The following is a 17,698-nucleotide window of genomic DNA, read 5'->3' on the forward strand; positions in this document are numbered from 1 at the left end:
ACCAAGTTAAGAACCATCTTACCAGCTCTGCTCTCTATCAGCCGGAAGAGGGCACCAACACAACACGCTGGAGTTTCCCTGACATAATTCCTATTTCGCGTTAACTCTTCAATAGTCTGTTTCAAAAAGTTTCTAGCTGCAGACTCTCTCTAGTTTGTCACATCCCCAGAGCAATTCTATTCGTTTTAAAAGCCTTCCTCCCCAAGGCCCACTGTGGCAGCTGTTTTCTGAGGAAGGGAAAGAACGGTCCCTAACTTGAGCAGGGGCAGGGGGCCCCTCCAGTCGGCTTGCAGGTGCACTAAGCCAAGGAGCCCCCAGGATGCAGAAATGAAGACTCTCTTCCAGGCTCCTGGAGGAAACCCTTATCAGACAGCATGAACCAAGAGGCCCAGGTTCTAAACGTGGCGCCGCTAGTAACTCACACTGTGACTTTGGACAAGTCTTATCTGTAAAATGAAAGGATTGGAAAAAGAATTTTTTTATATATTCCTATAATTTCTAAGTTATATTTCTATGATTCATTAATTCCACAAAAACTAGGACAGAGACCCTCTACTAGCGGCAGTAACCACCTCAAACACAGGCTGGTACATCTCCAAACATGCTGGCCATGGATGCACCTAGTGCCTCCTTAGTCATCCCTGCCAGGTGTGTTCCAGGACCAGCATAGAGATGGGGTACAGGTACAGGCGCCGAGGGGCCCTCAGCAGGTGCAGGGCTGCCATACGCTTCACTGCACTAAGGCCAAAGCACCAATCCGTGTTCCCCAAGAGGGAGTGAGAAGGCCAAGCTGTCTGGTTCAGCCACTGCTGCTCAGCTCAAATAACTCCCCTGCCATTTCCTCTCCCTGCCTTTCCAATGATAATAACTGTATGTAGCATTCATTCTCACAACAGTAAGATGCTTACTTTTTCTAAATGAGGAGGTGAACTAACAGAAGCAGGGAGTGATGGAGCTGAGACTAGAACCCGACTCCTAATGTCTGCTTCTGCCTTCTTGCATCGTGCATCTCCTCAGGAAGAGAAAGGAGGAGGCAAACTCCCGTGGGGAGCAAAACCCCAGGCATAGTAGGGCCCTGGCTAAACAGACAGTTCCTTTCCTCGAGAAGAGGAAACTGTGCCTCCCATTGCAGGTCCTACACCTGCAATGACCTCCCGGCTCCACCATCCAACTGGCCCCACTCCTCTGAGCCCCTTAGAACTGAACAGAACAAGGTCTTACCTCCTGTCCTCCTTCTCTCCTCCAACTTCTCAACAAGGTATAATATATATATGTGGGTAAGAAGTTCAGGAGGGAGCTGGGAAGACACCAGGGAGAGGCACCAGTGAAAGGGCATTGTCTCTAGCGTTGTGACCTGGGACTGCTGTTACTGGGGCACAAGGAGGAACAGGCAGCAGATTGGCCCTGACAGCTTCTGATGACACACAGCTCTTTGAATAATTTCTTTACATCTGAAGAAACTGTCACAGTATATGAGGGGCTTTCACAGCCATTTCATTGAGTCTCACAAAACCCCTGAAACATCAATCCCCCTGACATGAGGAAACCAGGTGCTGAGAGCTATGTCACCAGCCCAGGCTCTCAGGGCTAAGCGGTTCCAGCCCCGTACATTTTCTACTTTATCATCATGCACTCGTTTAGAAAGTTCCTGAGTAGCAAGATGGGCAGGTAAACCCTAACTTCAGTGTCATTTACCCCCAAAGGGAGTAGTGGGCATAAGAGGTCAAAGAGCCCGGCCCCAGGTACCAAGTGAAATGAGTTAATGATAATAGCAAGATACCTCCCTGCTCCGTAGCCCAATTTGCCTTGCTCCTCTCCACCCTCTACAGAGCTGAACAGGGCAATGCCTTGTCTCCTGCCTCCTTCTCTTCACCAACTTCTCAAACAGGTATATAATAGGACAAAAATTCAAAAGAGAGATGGGAAGATGCCAGTGAGAGGAAAGAACACTAACTCAGCACACAGAAGGGTCAAAGGAGGGTCAGAGCAGCAATTCTAGGGATCAGCCCAGAGATTCCAAGTGCCAAACATTAAGAGTGTCACTCTGCTGAGTCCTGTGTCTCAAGGGGTTAAAGCTTAGGCACATGTAAAAGGCATGGCAACTAGGTCTGTGTTTCAGAACTAGGCAAAGACAAAAACTGTTTTAAATGTTGTTCATCTTAAAAATAACTCCTTTTCCTATTTTGACTTCATTCTCACCTATGAAATACTAATTCCAAAACTCTTTCTACTTATGTGCAGAAAACCAGCAAAGCCATCCAGGGGGGGAACTCCACTAGCCCTCACTCCCCAGCCCCACGTGTAGACACTCATCCATCCCTACTTACTCCAGCCAGACACTAAATCTCAACCAAACTTCAGAAATTAGGTAAAGTCAGAGACAATCAAATTCTCATGACTTCACTACTTCTCATATAGGAGAGTCTATTTAAAATGATATTTATTTCATGGAGCCTTTTTTTTTCAAGTACGTGTTGCTTGGTATCACTTTTGTTTTGTTTGTGGAGGAAGGGTAATTAGGTTTATTTATTTATTTATCTTTTTATTTTATTTTATTTTAAATGGAGGTACTGGGGGAGTGGTATAGCTCAGTGGTAGAGCCCGTGCCTAACATGCATGAGGTCCTGGGTTCAGTCCCCAGTACCGCCATTAAAATAAACAAATAAGTAAATAAATGTAATTATTTCTCCCTCCAAAAAAACCAAATAAATGGAGGTACTGGGGATAGAACCCAGGACCTCGTGCATGCCAAGCATGGGATCCACCACTGAGCTATATCCCTCTCCACCATGGAGCCAGTTTTTAAACAACCATTGTGTCTAACAGCTTGAGGTCTTAGCATGTGCATCTAAAGTGCACCAGAAGAGCATGGGAAGGAGACCATACCAAGCAGCCCACAGAAAGCAGCATGTGAAGCAACACAATTGTCACAACGGTGGCCAACGCGATGCGTCGGTTGTCCTCACGAACAGCTGGCCAAAATGTCATTGCCAAGACAGAGCCTGAGATGCCCAGGGCAATCGTGACTAGAATCCAACGGACGGCTTTCTGGGGGATGATCCACAGTATCTGAAAGAAAAGGAGGGCAGGGAGGGTTTGGGGGAGGCATTCAGAGAGGCATCTGTTCATTCCAGGCGGGTGAATTCATAAGGGCCCAGGAGCCAGTCAGCAGCTGAGCCTTCACTGCACTCTGGTGTCCCAGGACTGCCTGGAGAAATGCAACCAGCAGCGTGCAGACGGAGGAGAACGCTTTCCCAACAAAGGGCTGGAGATCCAAGGAAGGATGTGGCTAAACTTCTAAATTCAAGGGGTACTTCTCAGGCATGCATTGGTGTTAGGTTGGAAGTAGTGACACTGGTTGAATTTTCCACCACCAATTTTCCAAGAACAGGGCCTCACTCAGAATAAGCGTGGTACTTACTGCCGTGGGAATGTAAATGAAGAGTGAATAGCCATAGACGCACACGATCTCCAAAAATGAATAGGAGACAATGTTCATGACTTTGCTGTTTCTCCACACGAGGAAACCCCAGAGTGCGAGAGGAACCAGCCAGGCATAGGCATAGATGATTGTGGCTGCGATGGACACTGAGGGCCAGAAGACACAAGTTTTAATCCCACCATGCCTTTAACACACTGTCACGGCACTTCCATACCTGATACCTACCGGACTTACTCCCTAACACGTCCATCTGCCTCACTGGATCAGGGGATCGTATCTTCCTGGTCTTCACAGCCCCTGAGCCCGGCTGGTACCGTTCCCAGCATGCAGTAGGCGCTCTGTAAGTGTGCTGAATTGATGCACCTTTAGCATCTGTCTTTGTGGTGATGACAGCAGTCTGTCCTATAGTTTTTGCAATTCACTTAATAACTAACAACTAACTGGTATTAAACAACTGAATGATGCAAATGAAATACTTCCGAGGGCCAACACTACAAGTGTTCAAATATACTGAGCATTTCAATCAAATAAAAGCCAACTATCCCCTTGGAAGAACATGTCCTCTTTCCTAATATAACAAGAGCTGACACTGATTCCTTTAGCAAATTTATTAAAATGCTCTGGGTACAGATTTAACTTGCTCTGCATGCTATTTAGAGTTCCTTCTGTCTCTAAAATAAAGAGTTCCAGCTCATTGATGAACTGCTTAGAATATTCTCCAGTTCCACTTTCTTCTTTAAATAATTCTGTCTCTGTGGTAGAAATGCTACTTAGCGGTCCTCAGAACAGCAATGTTCAGTAATATTACAGTCCCTCCCTCCTCCTCCTTCAACAGCAGCGGGCCCTGGAGGATTTGTGCTCCGTCTTCTAGAGTGGAGGGTCATAAAGTGTGGCTCAGCCCACGGCACCAGCCCTACCGACATGAAAATCAGCAGGTGATTCACTAAACACTCTTGGCAAGAACAAAGGCACTGCTAGTAATTACAGTCAGACTCTGGCTAAGATATGTGATTGTCCAAAACATTTTCAGCTCCCAGAGCAGTTTTTTTCACATTGGGAACTCCCTCATTAAGCCAAATGTAATTTTGCTGATATACTGTCTTTTTCTTGGGTAACTAAAGGAAGGGGAAGGGAATTGCTACCATGGCTACAGCCATCCACTGGGTGTCACACGTTACACTGAGTGCTTTCCTGAGAGGTAACATTGGATAATAGTCAGAGCTGCAGACTCTCTATGCAGACTCCGTGGATTCTAATCCTAGCTCTGCCATTTATAGCTGAGTAAACCTGGGTCATAAGTCACTTAACCTTCTTGCCTTGGTTTCCTCATCTGTGAAATGGGAATAATAATGGCATACTACCTTATAAGATTATGAGAGCCAAATGAGTAAAAAACAGGTTTATTTAGAATACTGATTAATAAATAATAAATGTCCAATCAAGAATGAGCTTTTAATATTGCTAACTGATATATAAATACATTATTTCATATAATCTGTATCTTCATTTTAAAGATGAGGAAACAAGGTTCAGAGAGCTAAGTGGTTTGGTCAAGGTCAAATAATTAAGTGATGGAAGTCGGATCTGACCTTGGATGTGTGACCTATCTTCTTTACATAAAATGGAAAAATGTTTATTGATTGAGTCAATGTCTATCTTACTGGTACATACATCCCATGATTCCCTGATACTGGGATGCCCAGCTGGACAGGATAAGAGCAGACAAAGGCAACCCCTACCCCTACCCCACGCTCCCACACCCTCAGGCGGTGTGATTCACTCCTCTGTCAATAAACCTACACATACCTCTGATATAGAAATTAACACATACCATTTATTACAGCAATATCTACTTATCTGGCCTTCTTTATTTAACCATTGAGCTACGTGAAGGCAGACTTGATAGCTCATGGATAACATTTATTGAATTAAATTTAAACCAAGGTCACTTGATAAATGGAGTTGGGACTGAATCCAGGTCTGACTTCATAATGGATAAGGAGAAGAAGGGAAAATGGTCATGGAAGGTAGAGGGGAGGAAAAGAAGGCAGGCTACATAGACACACACACATGCACAGATAAATACATACCTCCACATACACACGTATATGTGTACATACATATACTGCAATAGTTAATTTTACTGAACTCTTTTTGTACATGGCAGTATACTAACCTCTTTACATGTATCACCTTTTTATTCCTATAGTAGACCTATAATATAGGTATTCTTATTCCCATTTCACTAATAAGGAATCTGAGGCCAAGAGAGATAAAATAATTAGCCCAACAAGGTAGTCAGTGGTGGAGCTGGAGCCTGAAGCCAGTGGCCTGGTTCTGGAGCCCAGGCCCTGACACAGCCTCTCAGCAGGAGAGCAGGCAGGGAGGGAGGGAGGCTGGGAGGGAGAGTGGAGAAAGCCGCACAGGTCAATCTCCTGCAGAGCCAAACACCTTCACTTTGGGGTGGCTGTCATCTGCAAGTCCCTAAAAGCTGTTTTTTGTTTTTGTTTTTCTCTAACTATCCAATACGGCCACAAGAAAGAAATTTTTCAAACAAAAATGTCATCCACGAGCCCATCACCGGGACACGTTCATTTCTGCACTTCCCCTTCTATGCCCTGACCATTTGAAGACTTCTCTTTAACAAAGTTGCTAACAGCACTGGCAGAAGTTTGGATTACCAGTTTTTCACGTTGCTCTTGGTGCTTCATAATTAGTGGCTACAGACCCAGCTAGCTGAGTCATCATGCCTCCAATAACAATGCCCCTATTGTTTCCAACATTTGGATAATGCAAATAATGCTGCGATAGAGACTTTCATGCCCAGTGCTTTTTAATTATTTTGTACACTTTTCTTTGGATAAATTTTGATTGCTATTGGACCTTGCCTTAGTTTTCCAGAAGAGTATACAGAGTCACAGTATTGTGAATGTGCTTAATGCTGCTGAACTGCATGCACACTTAAAAATGGTTAAAATGATACATTTTAGGTTCTATATATTTTACCACAATAAATAATAAAAAGACTACATGGATTTATATAGATGGATAGTTAATTTTGAGACGGTAGGTATGTTTGAACCCTTAAATACAGAAAGCAAGGGCTGCAGGACCTACAGACAGGGGTCCAAGAACTCAGTAGGTAAAAGGAACTCACGGTTACCAATTGACAGCATTCCAAATGAGTCAAGCCATTCACCAACCTTTTCGGAATTCGGGCACATAATGGTATGTCTTCTCTCCCAGATGGATTAAGAAGTTGGAAAGATTCCCGCTAATTGCTATGGCAAAGACCAGTGTGGCACATATCCAAAAGGGGCCTGCAAAGGAAACCAGAAAATTCAGACAAGAAAATAAAGAATCAGTTTTTAGACTCTTATAGACTAATTTCTTATCTCCCTCACCCTATTCATGTAAGCAAGGGGAAAATGAATTTTAGATAAAATGAGTACTCGTTTAAGTGGGAATTTTCTTTTTTAAAGGGTCAAGCATACAACTCAGTAATTAGCTGCCTTCAAGATGGAGGGCATTGAAATGCACAGACCAAACACCTTCCACAATTAGGTGAATGAAGACACTGACTTGTTTATAGCTCCTTTTATTGGAGGATCATCCAAACAAATTCACAGACATTTTGTTAAACCTTCATCATCAGGATACAGGAAGCAAAGGTTACTTCTGTTACGTAAGTGTCAAATGTTGTTGCCAGAGAAAAATAATGTAAATCACATAGGTCCTTCTGCTGTCTAAACGGAATAGTTAGAGCAAGCAGAACACTTTAGCAAATAGATAATTTAATCTAACAAATCACAACAGCGTGTGTGTGTATGTTCAAGGTTTTACTTATCTTTTTTCTCAGTGTTCAAAGGCACAAAAGGGAATCTAGAGAAAAGTAAACTTCCTTCCCTCCCTGTTCCCTAGCTATGCACTTCCCTCCTGAGCTCACCACTGTAACCAGTTTCTGGTGAATCCTGCCAGAGATTTCTTTCTTTCTTTTTTTTTTTAAATTTAAGTATAGTCAATTACAATGTGCCACTTTCTGGTATGCAGCATAATGTCCCAGTCATACATACATACTGCCAGAGATTTCTGTACAAATATAAGCAAATGCCTATTTGCTTAGAGTAGTTTGTATCTCCTAATCCCCTATCCCTGTCTGGCTCCTCCTCCCTTCCCTCTCCCCACTGGTAACTACTAGTTTGTTCTCTAAATCTCTGAGTCGGTTGCTTTGTTATATTCACTAGTTTGTCTTATTTTTTGGATTCCACCTATAAGTGATATCATATAGTATTTGTCTTTCTCTATCTGACTTACTTTACTTAGCATAATGACCTCCAAGTCCATCTACGCTGTTGTAAGTGGGACTTCCACCTTTTTAGTTTGACAACTCTCAGCCTCCGTTTCCTTATACGGAAAACAGGGATAATGGCACTTAATTTATAGCCTTGTTGAAAGAGTGTATGGAGGGATTGGCACATAGTAGATTTTCATGAATTCCTTTTCCTCTTATAATCAACATGGATAATTGCTCTCATACTCCACGTTTAGGACTGAGCAGATATATATTACTGAACCCCACTGAGCATCAGCTTCCCTAATTGAAAACTGGAGATAATAATACCTACTCCAAAGGCTGTTGCAAGAATGAAATGCACTCATGCACACCAAGTCTTTGGTAAAGCACCTGCACACAGAGGCACTCAGAGCCGCTGGCTCTCTTCTCCCCTCAAACACAGCGGCCACCGCTGTCGGAGCCCTTTCCCTCAGGAGAAATGCGTGGACCTTTGACCCCTTCTCAGACAGCAGGGAGGTCAGAACAAGAGGCATCCCCTGGCCCATCCTCTTGCAGAAGTCCAAGGGGAGGCCAGCCTGTCTGAGGGCAGAGCTAGAACTCAGCACATCAACGAGTAAGTGTGAGACTGTCTCCTCCACGCTCACCCCTACCACCAACTCCTCTAAAATGAAAATCAACAATCTCCTCTTACACAGAGTGACCTAATCTGCCTCCAGTTTGTGATGTCGTTTGAAGACTATACTACTTGTGAATATATAATTGCATTTTCTCCAAAATTCTTTGCAAGGGTTGCTACTGAAGCTCAGCAGAATCAAATAAAATGCGGCATGTCCTGCCAACGGTGCGCTTCTCCAACTTTCCAGGCAATCTGCACACTCACCTGAGTTCAGCTGGGACATGGAAAAGAATCAAAACGGCACGACACGTACCATAGAGATCTGGATTGCTGCGGATATATAACCTCACAAAGTTTTTTCCTGGTATTGGCAAAAGAGACCCTTTTATTCTGTCAAAGACCTGGAAAACAGCATAGCAGTAAGTCTACTGAAGATTTTTTTAAAAAGTTTAATAAATTTAACTACTATAAAATTGAAACTCATTTATTAGAGCTTTAATTATTTATTTAGTATTTTTATTATTTTATTTAGTATTTTCAAATGCTAACAACCCTTTACTTTTGAAGACTATATCCAGTAACAAAAGCTTTCACATTACTTGATTGTTTAACTATAGAAGAAACAGGTCTCCACTACACATCCAAGGAAAAGGGAAATTGGTTGACAAACCTGGTAAGTGTCTACATCAAAGAATGTTTGGTAGTATTCAAACGTCCAGAAAGGGGAGCTTTTCTTCTGTCCAGCAAGTAGCTGTCAGAGGTAAAAGAAAACATAATGAACACAGAAGTAATTTCCTTATTCTAACTACCCAGAGAGAGAGAAGGTCTAATAGAAAATCAAGATGTATGAAAAACCAAACTTTTTTGCCCTCATCATTCAATTTTGCCATAGCCCCGCCTAATTCTCAGCTTGACATAAAACAAGCATCAGTTTTGAAGCCACACCAAAAGGGGTTAAATCCTGGTCCCTCTACTAGAGCATGCCTTCATCAAATCACTAGACTCATCTCAGTCTTTCTTATCCAAAAAGTATAGCTAACAAGAGCTACTTGATAGGATTACAGGTAGGATTAGCTTAATTATTATGTACAATAACATATATATGTGTGTACACACACACAAACGTATACCTACAGAAGGCAGTCAGTGTAAATATCTTCTCCTCCTTCAGCTCCTCAACATCTTCACTGCTATCACCACCTGACTTCTCGAAAATCTGATATACTGACCCACCCTAAAGTACGAAAACCTTAAACCATACTGCTCTGACAAAAGAACCCAAATTTCAATTTAGAAGAGGCACACTAGGAGGGCCATGCCTGCCCCAAGAGCACAGGCTCTTTCCAGCAGAATGCACGCCCCATGCCAGGAATTGTGAGTGCCATCTTCAGATATCTGAAGAGGATTCACACAGAAAAAGTAAAGATGGACCCTGAGGAGCTATGCAGGACCAGAGAAGGTACTACAGGCAGGTATTTTGTATTCATTATAAAGGAAGATTTTCCACAATTAAAGTTGTCCAGCAGTGGCAGTGGCTGCTTTACATGGTAATGAGCAGCCTGCTCCTGGAGGTATTCAAGTGCTGTCGTTCCTTCTTTTTTTTTTTTAATTTATTTTTGCTTATTTGGGGGGGTAATTAGGTTTTTTAGTTTCTTTGTTTTAGAGGACGTAGTGGGAATTGAAAGCAGGACCTTGTGCAGAGGAGGTACTGAGAATTGAACCCAGGACCTTGTGCATGCTAAGCGTGTGCTTTACCACTTGAGCTATACCCTCCCTGCCAAGTGCTGTCTTTCTGACATACCTTGAACAGCATTAATCTCTTGGGAGGGCAACTGAAATAGAGGAAACTGAAGGTTCTTTCCAACTCTAATATTGCAAGACATTGAACACCTGAGACTCATGTTCCATAAGCTAAGTCAAGGAATTCTGTTACTATCATAGAATATTGGTAAACCCCTCCAGATTCCCAGACAACACTGAGCTAATGGATACACTTTGATGCCTACTGTTGCTCAGTGTGATGATTAATTTTATGTGTCGACTTGCCTGGGCCATGGTGCCCAGGTGTTTGGTCAAACATTGTTCTAGATGTTTCTGTGAGGGTGTTCTTGGATGAGCTTTACATTTAAATTGGTGGACTTGAGTAAAGCAGATTGTACCTCCATAATGTGGGTGGGCCACAGCCAATCAGGTGAAGGCCTGACTAGCACCAAAGGCTGACCTCCTGAGCAACAGAGACTTCTTCAGCTGACTGCCTTCAGACCTCATCTGCAACATCAGCTCTTCCTGGTTCCACAGCAAAATGCCTTTGGACTCAAAGTCTGTTTCCCTAATCTCTAGCCTGCCAGCATCCTCCATCAGATTTTGACCTTGCCAAGCATCCATGATCATGCAAACCGATGTTAAAAAAATGAATCTCTTTCTTTACATATACACATTCTACTGATCGATTTCTCTAGAGAGTCCTAATGAAAACACTCAACTATCCTAAAAATCATTCCTATATCCTGAGGGTGCCAACAACTTTAACAAGCATTTAACATATACTAGCTCTAGTACAGAGGGACTCAGATTGTCTCAGTTTAAAGTTCCATCTGCACCTGCCAGTTGTGTGCCCTGGGGCAAGTCACTTAAACTCTGTGCCTCCGGTTTCTCTTTTGTAAAATGAAGATAAGAATAGTTTCTTGCATATAGTGTTGTTTTGACAATTAAATGAGATGATCCAAGTAAGGAACTTTAAGTGGTATCTAGCAGCTATTAAACACTGAACAAATATTAGCTATTGTGATAATAATGATGACAACAGTCAACATACTATTTCTTCTATTCCAGATGAGGAAATCCAGGCTTAGGGAAGTTAAAGTACCTGACCTAAGGCTACAGAGCTATTACTCCTGGCCACACCAGGATTCAAACCCAGGCTCCTAATTCTGAACTCTTGCCACAAGATCTAGTCTATAATGGTATTTAATTTGGCATAAATTTTGGTACCTATTTTGATATTTCATGGAGTACCACAAAGAGCACTTGGCACTCCACTATTTCATAAGCTTGTGAACACACTGCTATAAATTGAGCACTCTTCTAGTGAATTATAATCATGTCATGATCCATTTATAAAGTATTACTAGAAATACTATTTTTCTGGAACACACCAGCAGTGCACATGAAAGTAAATCTTTGTGATCAAAAACAGCTCTGATATTCAAAATGCAATCAGATGCAGAAACCTAGATCTCTGTATAGAATTTCCCCTCTCCCTCCTTCACCCCCTTACCACCAAGTCCTACTCAGCCCATCCCCTAAACACTTGTGTTCAGCTCTACTTCAGGCTTCATCCCTTCTAGTCTAGACCACTTCAGCAGTCTCCTACCTGGTCTTCTGGCCTCCAGTCCATCTCCCTCCAATTTACACTCCACAGGGCCACTATATCTTAAACATCTTTACACATATCTGGCCATATTGTTTAAAATATTTCAATGGCTCCCAATAGTTTTCAGAATACAATTCATACTCATTGGGTTGAGTCCTTGCCTATTTGTAAGCCTCATTTCCTGTCTCCACCTATATTTTGCTCCCAATGTATATGAAGATGGGAGATGTGCTGTCTGTACCATGTTCTTTCCTGTCTCTGTGACTTTACCACCCGTTCCTCTGCTCCCACAATCCCAGTGTGCTCCCCTTGGATAACAACAGTCCGTTTGTTGCCTGTTTCTCCCCCAAGACAGAGGCCACACATGATTTACCTTTGTGTTGTCACTGCTTGGCACTCTACCTGGCACACAGGAGACAGTGAATAAATGCATGAACAAGGTTTGTTAAAAGTTAAAAGAAAACAATTTCAAAGGCAAGTTCAAACCTCAGTTTTGTCAGAGTCATCATTTCCTAGTAACTCATCATCCTCTTCTCTCCCTGAGCCTCTTGGGGGTCCTGGCTGATGTTTTGGGGTTTCACCAGGATCCTCGATGCTTATTGTAGTGGCATCTGGGTTTGCTGCTAGAGAAGTGGTTGCATCACCAAATTCTGAAACCAGTTAGAGCACAAGGGCATCAGGGACCTTATCCACACTGGAAATGGTCTACTTTTAATTTAGAGACAAGCTGTTACAGTCTCAGCTGGCTGCAGACCCTATGAGACAAATGGCGAAAGGCTCTAAAAAAATATCATCTAAAAATCAAGCTGACATAGAAAAACGAGTATGAAGACAACAGGATTTGAAGTCAGACCTGGATTTTAGTCCTGGCTCAGTTACTTACTAAGTATTCAAGCTTGAGTGTGTAACTTAAGCTCTATAAGCTTCAGTGTTCTAATCTTCACAATGGAGAGAATAATATTTATTTTAAGGAATTTTGGGAAGGTTAGGAATATTATTACCTAAGTAAAGTCCTTAGCAGAGTGCCTGGCCCATAGCAAGTAACCAATCTAACCTCCTCTTCTTTGAATCAAGTTCAAAAAAATTTAATGGAAGTTATTTTTTCCAATAAGCCCCATGTAATCACTATAGAGAATATGGGGATGAAAATGAAAGTAGAAACCACAGACTGAAAAATCACTCTCAGTCCCACCCACATAAAGGCAAACACTGTTAACTTTTGGTATATTTCTTTTTTTCTATATAGTAAGATTCATACCAGTGATGGTCATTTATTCATTTAACAAGAATTCACTGTATGCCTACAATGTGCCAAGTACTGATTGAAGATGTGATAGTACCATGTAAACAATTTTGTATCCTGCTTTGTCTACTGGGGATTATATAAGAATTTTTTCATATTATATTAGTCTTTACAATGATTGTTACGTGGCTACACAATAGTCCTATGGCTGGGGATAGGGAGAGTAGGACAGAGACACCACCGTAAGTTAACACAATTATTCCACTGTTACTGGATGTTTGGGGTGTTGCTCACTTTTCCTTAGTACAAAGAACACTGTGAGGCATATCTGTGTAGAGGCAGCTTTTTGGGTTATTGCCTTAGCATGAACACTATCCATGCGATCACTAGGTCACAGGGTGCAAATCATTTTTAAGGCTCTGGAGCCATATTGCTAAACTGCTCTCCAAAAGAACCTCACCTAGGCATGTCCACAGGGAATGACTGTGAATTCCTGTCTCTGGGCATCCTAACAAGCTTTATTTAGTTGCTCTGAGATAAAATTCAGGGCAGCTCTGGAATTTGGCAGGACTAAGGAAGGGTAACAGCAGGACGCTGTTATTACACTGCAAGCATGGCAGCAGGATGGGGCTCCTGGATTGCCTTTCAGCCCTGCACATGGTTTTGTGGAGAGAACTAAAGTGACTGAAATTAATGAGGTGGCTGATATGTAGCAATTACTCAAGCTTCATTCAGTCTCCAATGTTTTGGTTGTTAAAGCAGCATGAGGCTCTGGAGTGAGATGGGCCTTTAAGATAAGACTCTAGCACTCCATGACCTTGGGCAAATTACTCCATATCTCTGAGTCTCTGTTTCAGCTATAAAATATAGATAATACTTATCCCACAAAGAGATTCTGAGAGTGATATGAGATAATAATAAATATTGTTATTGCTATAATTTATTGACTAGATAGGACACTGACATTTAAAAAGAATGGCTATAGCTTTGCCTGGGGAATCAGGCCAAGGATGATATACTTGTCTCATATTTAAAAAGCAGTATTTTACCAGGGAGAAGGGTATTCCAGAAGGAGGAACAGAGAGTGTCACTTTAGAGGCACCAGGTCCAAAGAGGTTCAAGCAGGATGATAACTCATCTAGTTGACAGGATTAGGAAAGGCTACTTGGAGATGCTGAGAAGATGAGAAGGATGGCCAGAAGCAGTGGGGATCACATTTCATGCAAAGGTAATGGGATGAGCAAGACCCAGAAGACAGAAGACGTGTCCTGGGTTTGAGGAACATCAGATGGCATAGTTTGATTGTAATGTAGAACGTGTGTACCTCTCACAGGATGACTGTTCACACATTCTGCTCTATATGAGTTATTCTTGTCCATCTCAGCTCCTTGAGGGCAAGATTGGTGCGTTTCTTATTTCTGTCACCAACATTATCTGCTTCTATATCCTGGCATATCCTATGTTGTTCCTTTCCTGACACAATGTCTCCCACCTGCAGAGTCCCTCCACTTTTTCATCTAACACTACCATTCTTCCTCGGAGAAGCCTTCTATGACCCCCACAGCATCCTGTGTTCTTTTCTAGAGAGCAAAGTCTCTTCACACAGTTTATAAATTCCTGTGTGATTTGGCTCCTGCCTCCTCTCTAATCTCACCTTGTGACAGCCTCCCCCACCATCTGTGCTCTGGTACACAGGCCTTCTTTTAATTCCTTGGGAAAAAAATGAAACGAACTTCCTCCCTCCTCAGGTACTCGGCACGTGCTGTTCTCTACACTCGAACTTTCTTGCACTGTACTCCTAGATAGGATGACCTAGGAAGGCCTCTGGAATGAAGTGAGATTTGAACAGAGAGAAGGAACAAGCCATGTGGTTATCTGGAGTAAGATGTCCCAAACAGAAGCATGGCACAAAAGCTCTAAGCTTCGAGTACCTGGTGTCTAGAAGGGACAGTGATGAGGTCCATGTGGACAGGTGGAGAGGAAGGGCTACAGTAGCAGATAAAAGCAGAGGCAGTGGAGGGCTGGGTCATGTAAGGCTTCCTACACCCCAAAAGGGCTCTGCCTTTCACTCCTAGTGAGATGTGAGCCACTCGAAGGTTTTGAACGAATGACATGATCTTATAGTTTTAAAAGACTACTCTGGTTGCAAAATACAGACTGTAGCGGGGGCAAGAGTGGATGCAGGAAGACCAGAAGGAAGGTCAGGGCTATAATTCAGACATGAGGTGATGGTGACCTTGAGCATGGTGGGAAAGTGGTAGATGTGGTGAGAAGTGATCAGATGCTGGATGTATTCTGAAGCTGGAGCTGACAGTATTTGCTGGTGAAGTGGATTTCTCTTTAAACATCATATCTCTTCCTTAGATAATATTAAGATACTGTAGGTTGTGAACGTAGGATGCCTGAGTTCAAATCCTGCTTTACCACTTATTATAACCTTTAGGCAAATGACTTAACTTTTCTGTGCCTCAGTTTCCTGATTGGTAAAATAGAATAAAATAACTATTTCATAAAGCTGACATAAGGATTAAATGAGTTAATATTTGTAAAAGCACTTAGAACAGGGTCCCTATCACTCATTTAGTAAGGGCAATGCATGTGTTTACAAGACAAATGAGCATTCATCAGTCCTTAGTCTAGGTCAGGCTCTGGGTTATAAGTTACCAACTTTTCTGCCAGCACTTTCATAGTTTGTAGACATATATTTAAGTGATCATTTAACAAACGAATGTCTCCCTCACTAGACTGAGAGCTTCATAAGGGAAGAAACTGACTGTTCACTCTTCTACCCTGATAACTAGAACAACTGCCTGGTTCATGGTCACCATGGGATACCTATTGAATCAGTGAAGGAATGACCTGATCACATTTCATCATAATTATCCTTTCACACTTTTATCTACTCCAGCTGTGTAAAAAACTTCTCCTTTATCTTTTTATCTCCTGTGTCTAGTAGAGTTCTAAACACAAAATAAGTGCTCAATAAATGTGCTGAACTAAAGCAGGAACTCTATAAACATCTTCTGTAATCACTACATTAAATTTATGTTGTTACCAATCTTAGGACGGGCTATTTGGCAAGAAAGAACAGCTGATGTGGACACATGGAATAACCTGAGTCCGGCAAACATTCCTTTACCAAGACGTCCAAAACAATCTTCTTTAATGTATGTGCCAGTACAGCAATGGATATCTGTTGCTGTGACTGCAGAAATATTGATCATAAAAGGTGGGCACCCAACTGATGTACCTTCAAACTGTAAGTCATCTACAGCTGCCATTCAGCCAATGGGTCTTCTCCCAATTATCAGGAAGAAAATTTGCAAAGGTCTAGAAAGGAAAAACAAATAAACTTCATTGGATACCATAACCAAATATCTGCAAACAAATCTTATTTCAGCATTTAAAATGGTACTGCTTTCCCTTGCCTCCTTTTTTTAGTGGGATTTGATACATTTATATAAAGATAACCATTTAACATCAGATATCATGAAAACTGTCATAAAGAAACTAACCTGAGGGGTGGGTGTCCATTGGTTCCATCCAAGCTCACTCACTGTGCGACTGTTTAAGGGCCAAATGTAGCCTGGCGATGGAAGGACAGGGAAGGAGAGGCTGGGGGTTGAGAGGTGGCTGAGGGCAGTGAATAGCAAAGGCAGTTCAGCCTAGCCAGTGGTTAAGGGCACAGGCTCTGGGGTCAGACAGACCTGGGTGTGACTCCCGATTCTGCTGCTTCTCGCTGTGTGCCTATGAGCTCCTCAGGGCCTCAGTTTCCTTATCTGTAAAATGGGTTCATACTCGCACCTACTCACATGGTGTTGGGTGCCATTAAATGAGACAGTGAGTGTAAGGCGCTTAGTGTACAGCCAAGCAGTTCAGTAGGCGCTGGAGTGATAGGGACCCTGCAGCCTTGGGGCACCCTGAGCCCAGAATGGTCTAGGAAAGAGCTGCCCAAGAAGCGGAGGCAGTGTTTTAGGAGAAGCTGGGCTGCAGCGGCCGAGTGCCAGGAAATCCCGGGCTCCCTCAGTCCCGGGCCGACCTCGCAGACCCAGCTGCCTCACCTCGCGGGGGCTCGGCGTCCAGTCGGTCCGGTCCCGGGAGGCCTCGGGCCTCAGGTTCTCCACGCAGGTTCTGGTCCGGACGAGTTGCCGGAAACCGGAGATCCGGGGGGCAGAACTTCACCACCTCCTCCGGGCAGAGCCCCGCCTCCTTAAAGAGACAGCGGCTCCCAGAGATGCTGCTTCCGGGGACCTCAGCGGGCAGCGGCATCCGGAGCTCGCTCCCTACGCCGCCCCTCCGGAGGGCGAGGCTCCGGCTCTTAAAGAGACAGGCGCCGCCCGGTGGAGCGGCGGGGACGCAGAGAGGGTCTGCCTTTTCTCGCCTTTCTCCGGTGGGTGGGGCGCAGAGAATTCTCTAGAGAGTTTGTTTATACCTTTTGTTATTGAAATATAAAATAGCGTAACGAAAGAGGATTGTGAAAAGGAAAAAAAAAGTCATCAATTTCATTCATTTTTGGCCATTAAAATTTAATTAACCAGAGAAGGAGTGAACCAATCAGTAATTTTCTGAGTTTGTGAATGATGCTATCTGTTAGTAGGGACACCCCCGTAAGTCTGGTAATTTGTTCCTTCACTCCCACTACGGGCTTCTTTATGCCCTTGGGGCGGTGAGGGGCGGGTAGGCATTGACTTCCTCCCTGTGCCACCTTGACTACAGCAGGGGCTCAGTAA

General features: G+C 43.1%; 1 protein-coding gene across 4 annotated transcripts in view; it reads right to left on the minus strand.

Annotated features, from left to right (window-relative positions):
• Positions 1–17,177, minus strand: part of YIPF1 (Yip1 domain family member 1) — a 28,742-nt gene extending 11,565 nt beyond the window's left edge. For 2 of the 4 annotated variants that reach the window (XM_014555443.2, XM_014555442.2), the window contains exons 1-10: positions 17,030–17,177; positions 16,676–16,747; positions 16,484–16,554; positions 16,219–16,298; positions 12,212–12,375; positions 9,023–9,103; positions 8,666–8,753; positions 6,646–6,762; positions 3,422–3,588; positions 2,887–3,069 (exon numbers count right to left, since the gene is read on the minus strand). In XM_014555443.2, coding sequence (XP_014410929.1) covers positions 2,887–3,069; positions 3,422–3,588; positions 6,646–6,762; positions 8,666–8,753; positions 9,023–9,103; positions 12,212–12,375; positions 16,219–16,249 — 831 coding nt within the window. In that variant the 5' untranslated portion in view covers positions 16,250–16,298; positions 16,484–16,554; positions 16,676–16,747; positions 17,030–17,177. The remainder of the gene's footprint in view (positions 1–2,886; positions 3,070–3,421; positions 3,589–6,645; positions 6,763–8,665; positions 8,754–9,022; positions 9,104–12,211; positions 12,376–16,218; positions 16,299–16,483; positions 16,555–16,675; positions 16,748–17,029) is intronic. The other 2 variants (XM_032494325.1, XM_014555445.2) reach the window with 2 other exon arrangements.
• Between the last annotated feature and the right edge of the window lie 521 nt (positions 17,178–17,698).

Source organism: Camelus ferus, chromosome 13 (assembly GCF_009834535.1).
Source record: "Camelus ferus isolate YT-003-E chromosome 13, BCGSAC_Cfer_1.0, whole genome shotgun sequence".
In the NCBI taxonomy this organism is placed as follows: Eukaryota; Metazoa; Chordata; class Mammalia; order Artiodactyla; family Camelidae; genus Camelus; species Camelus ferus.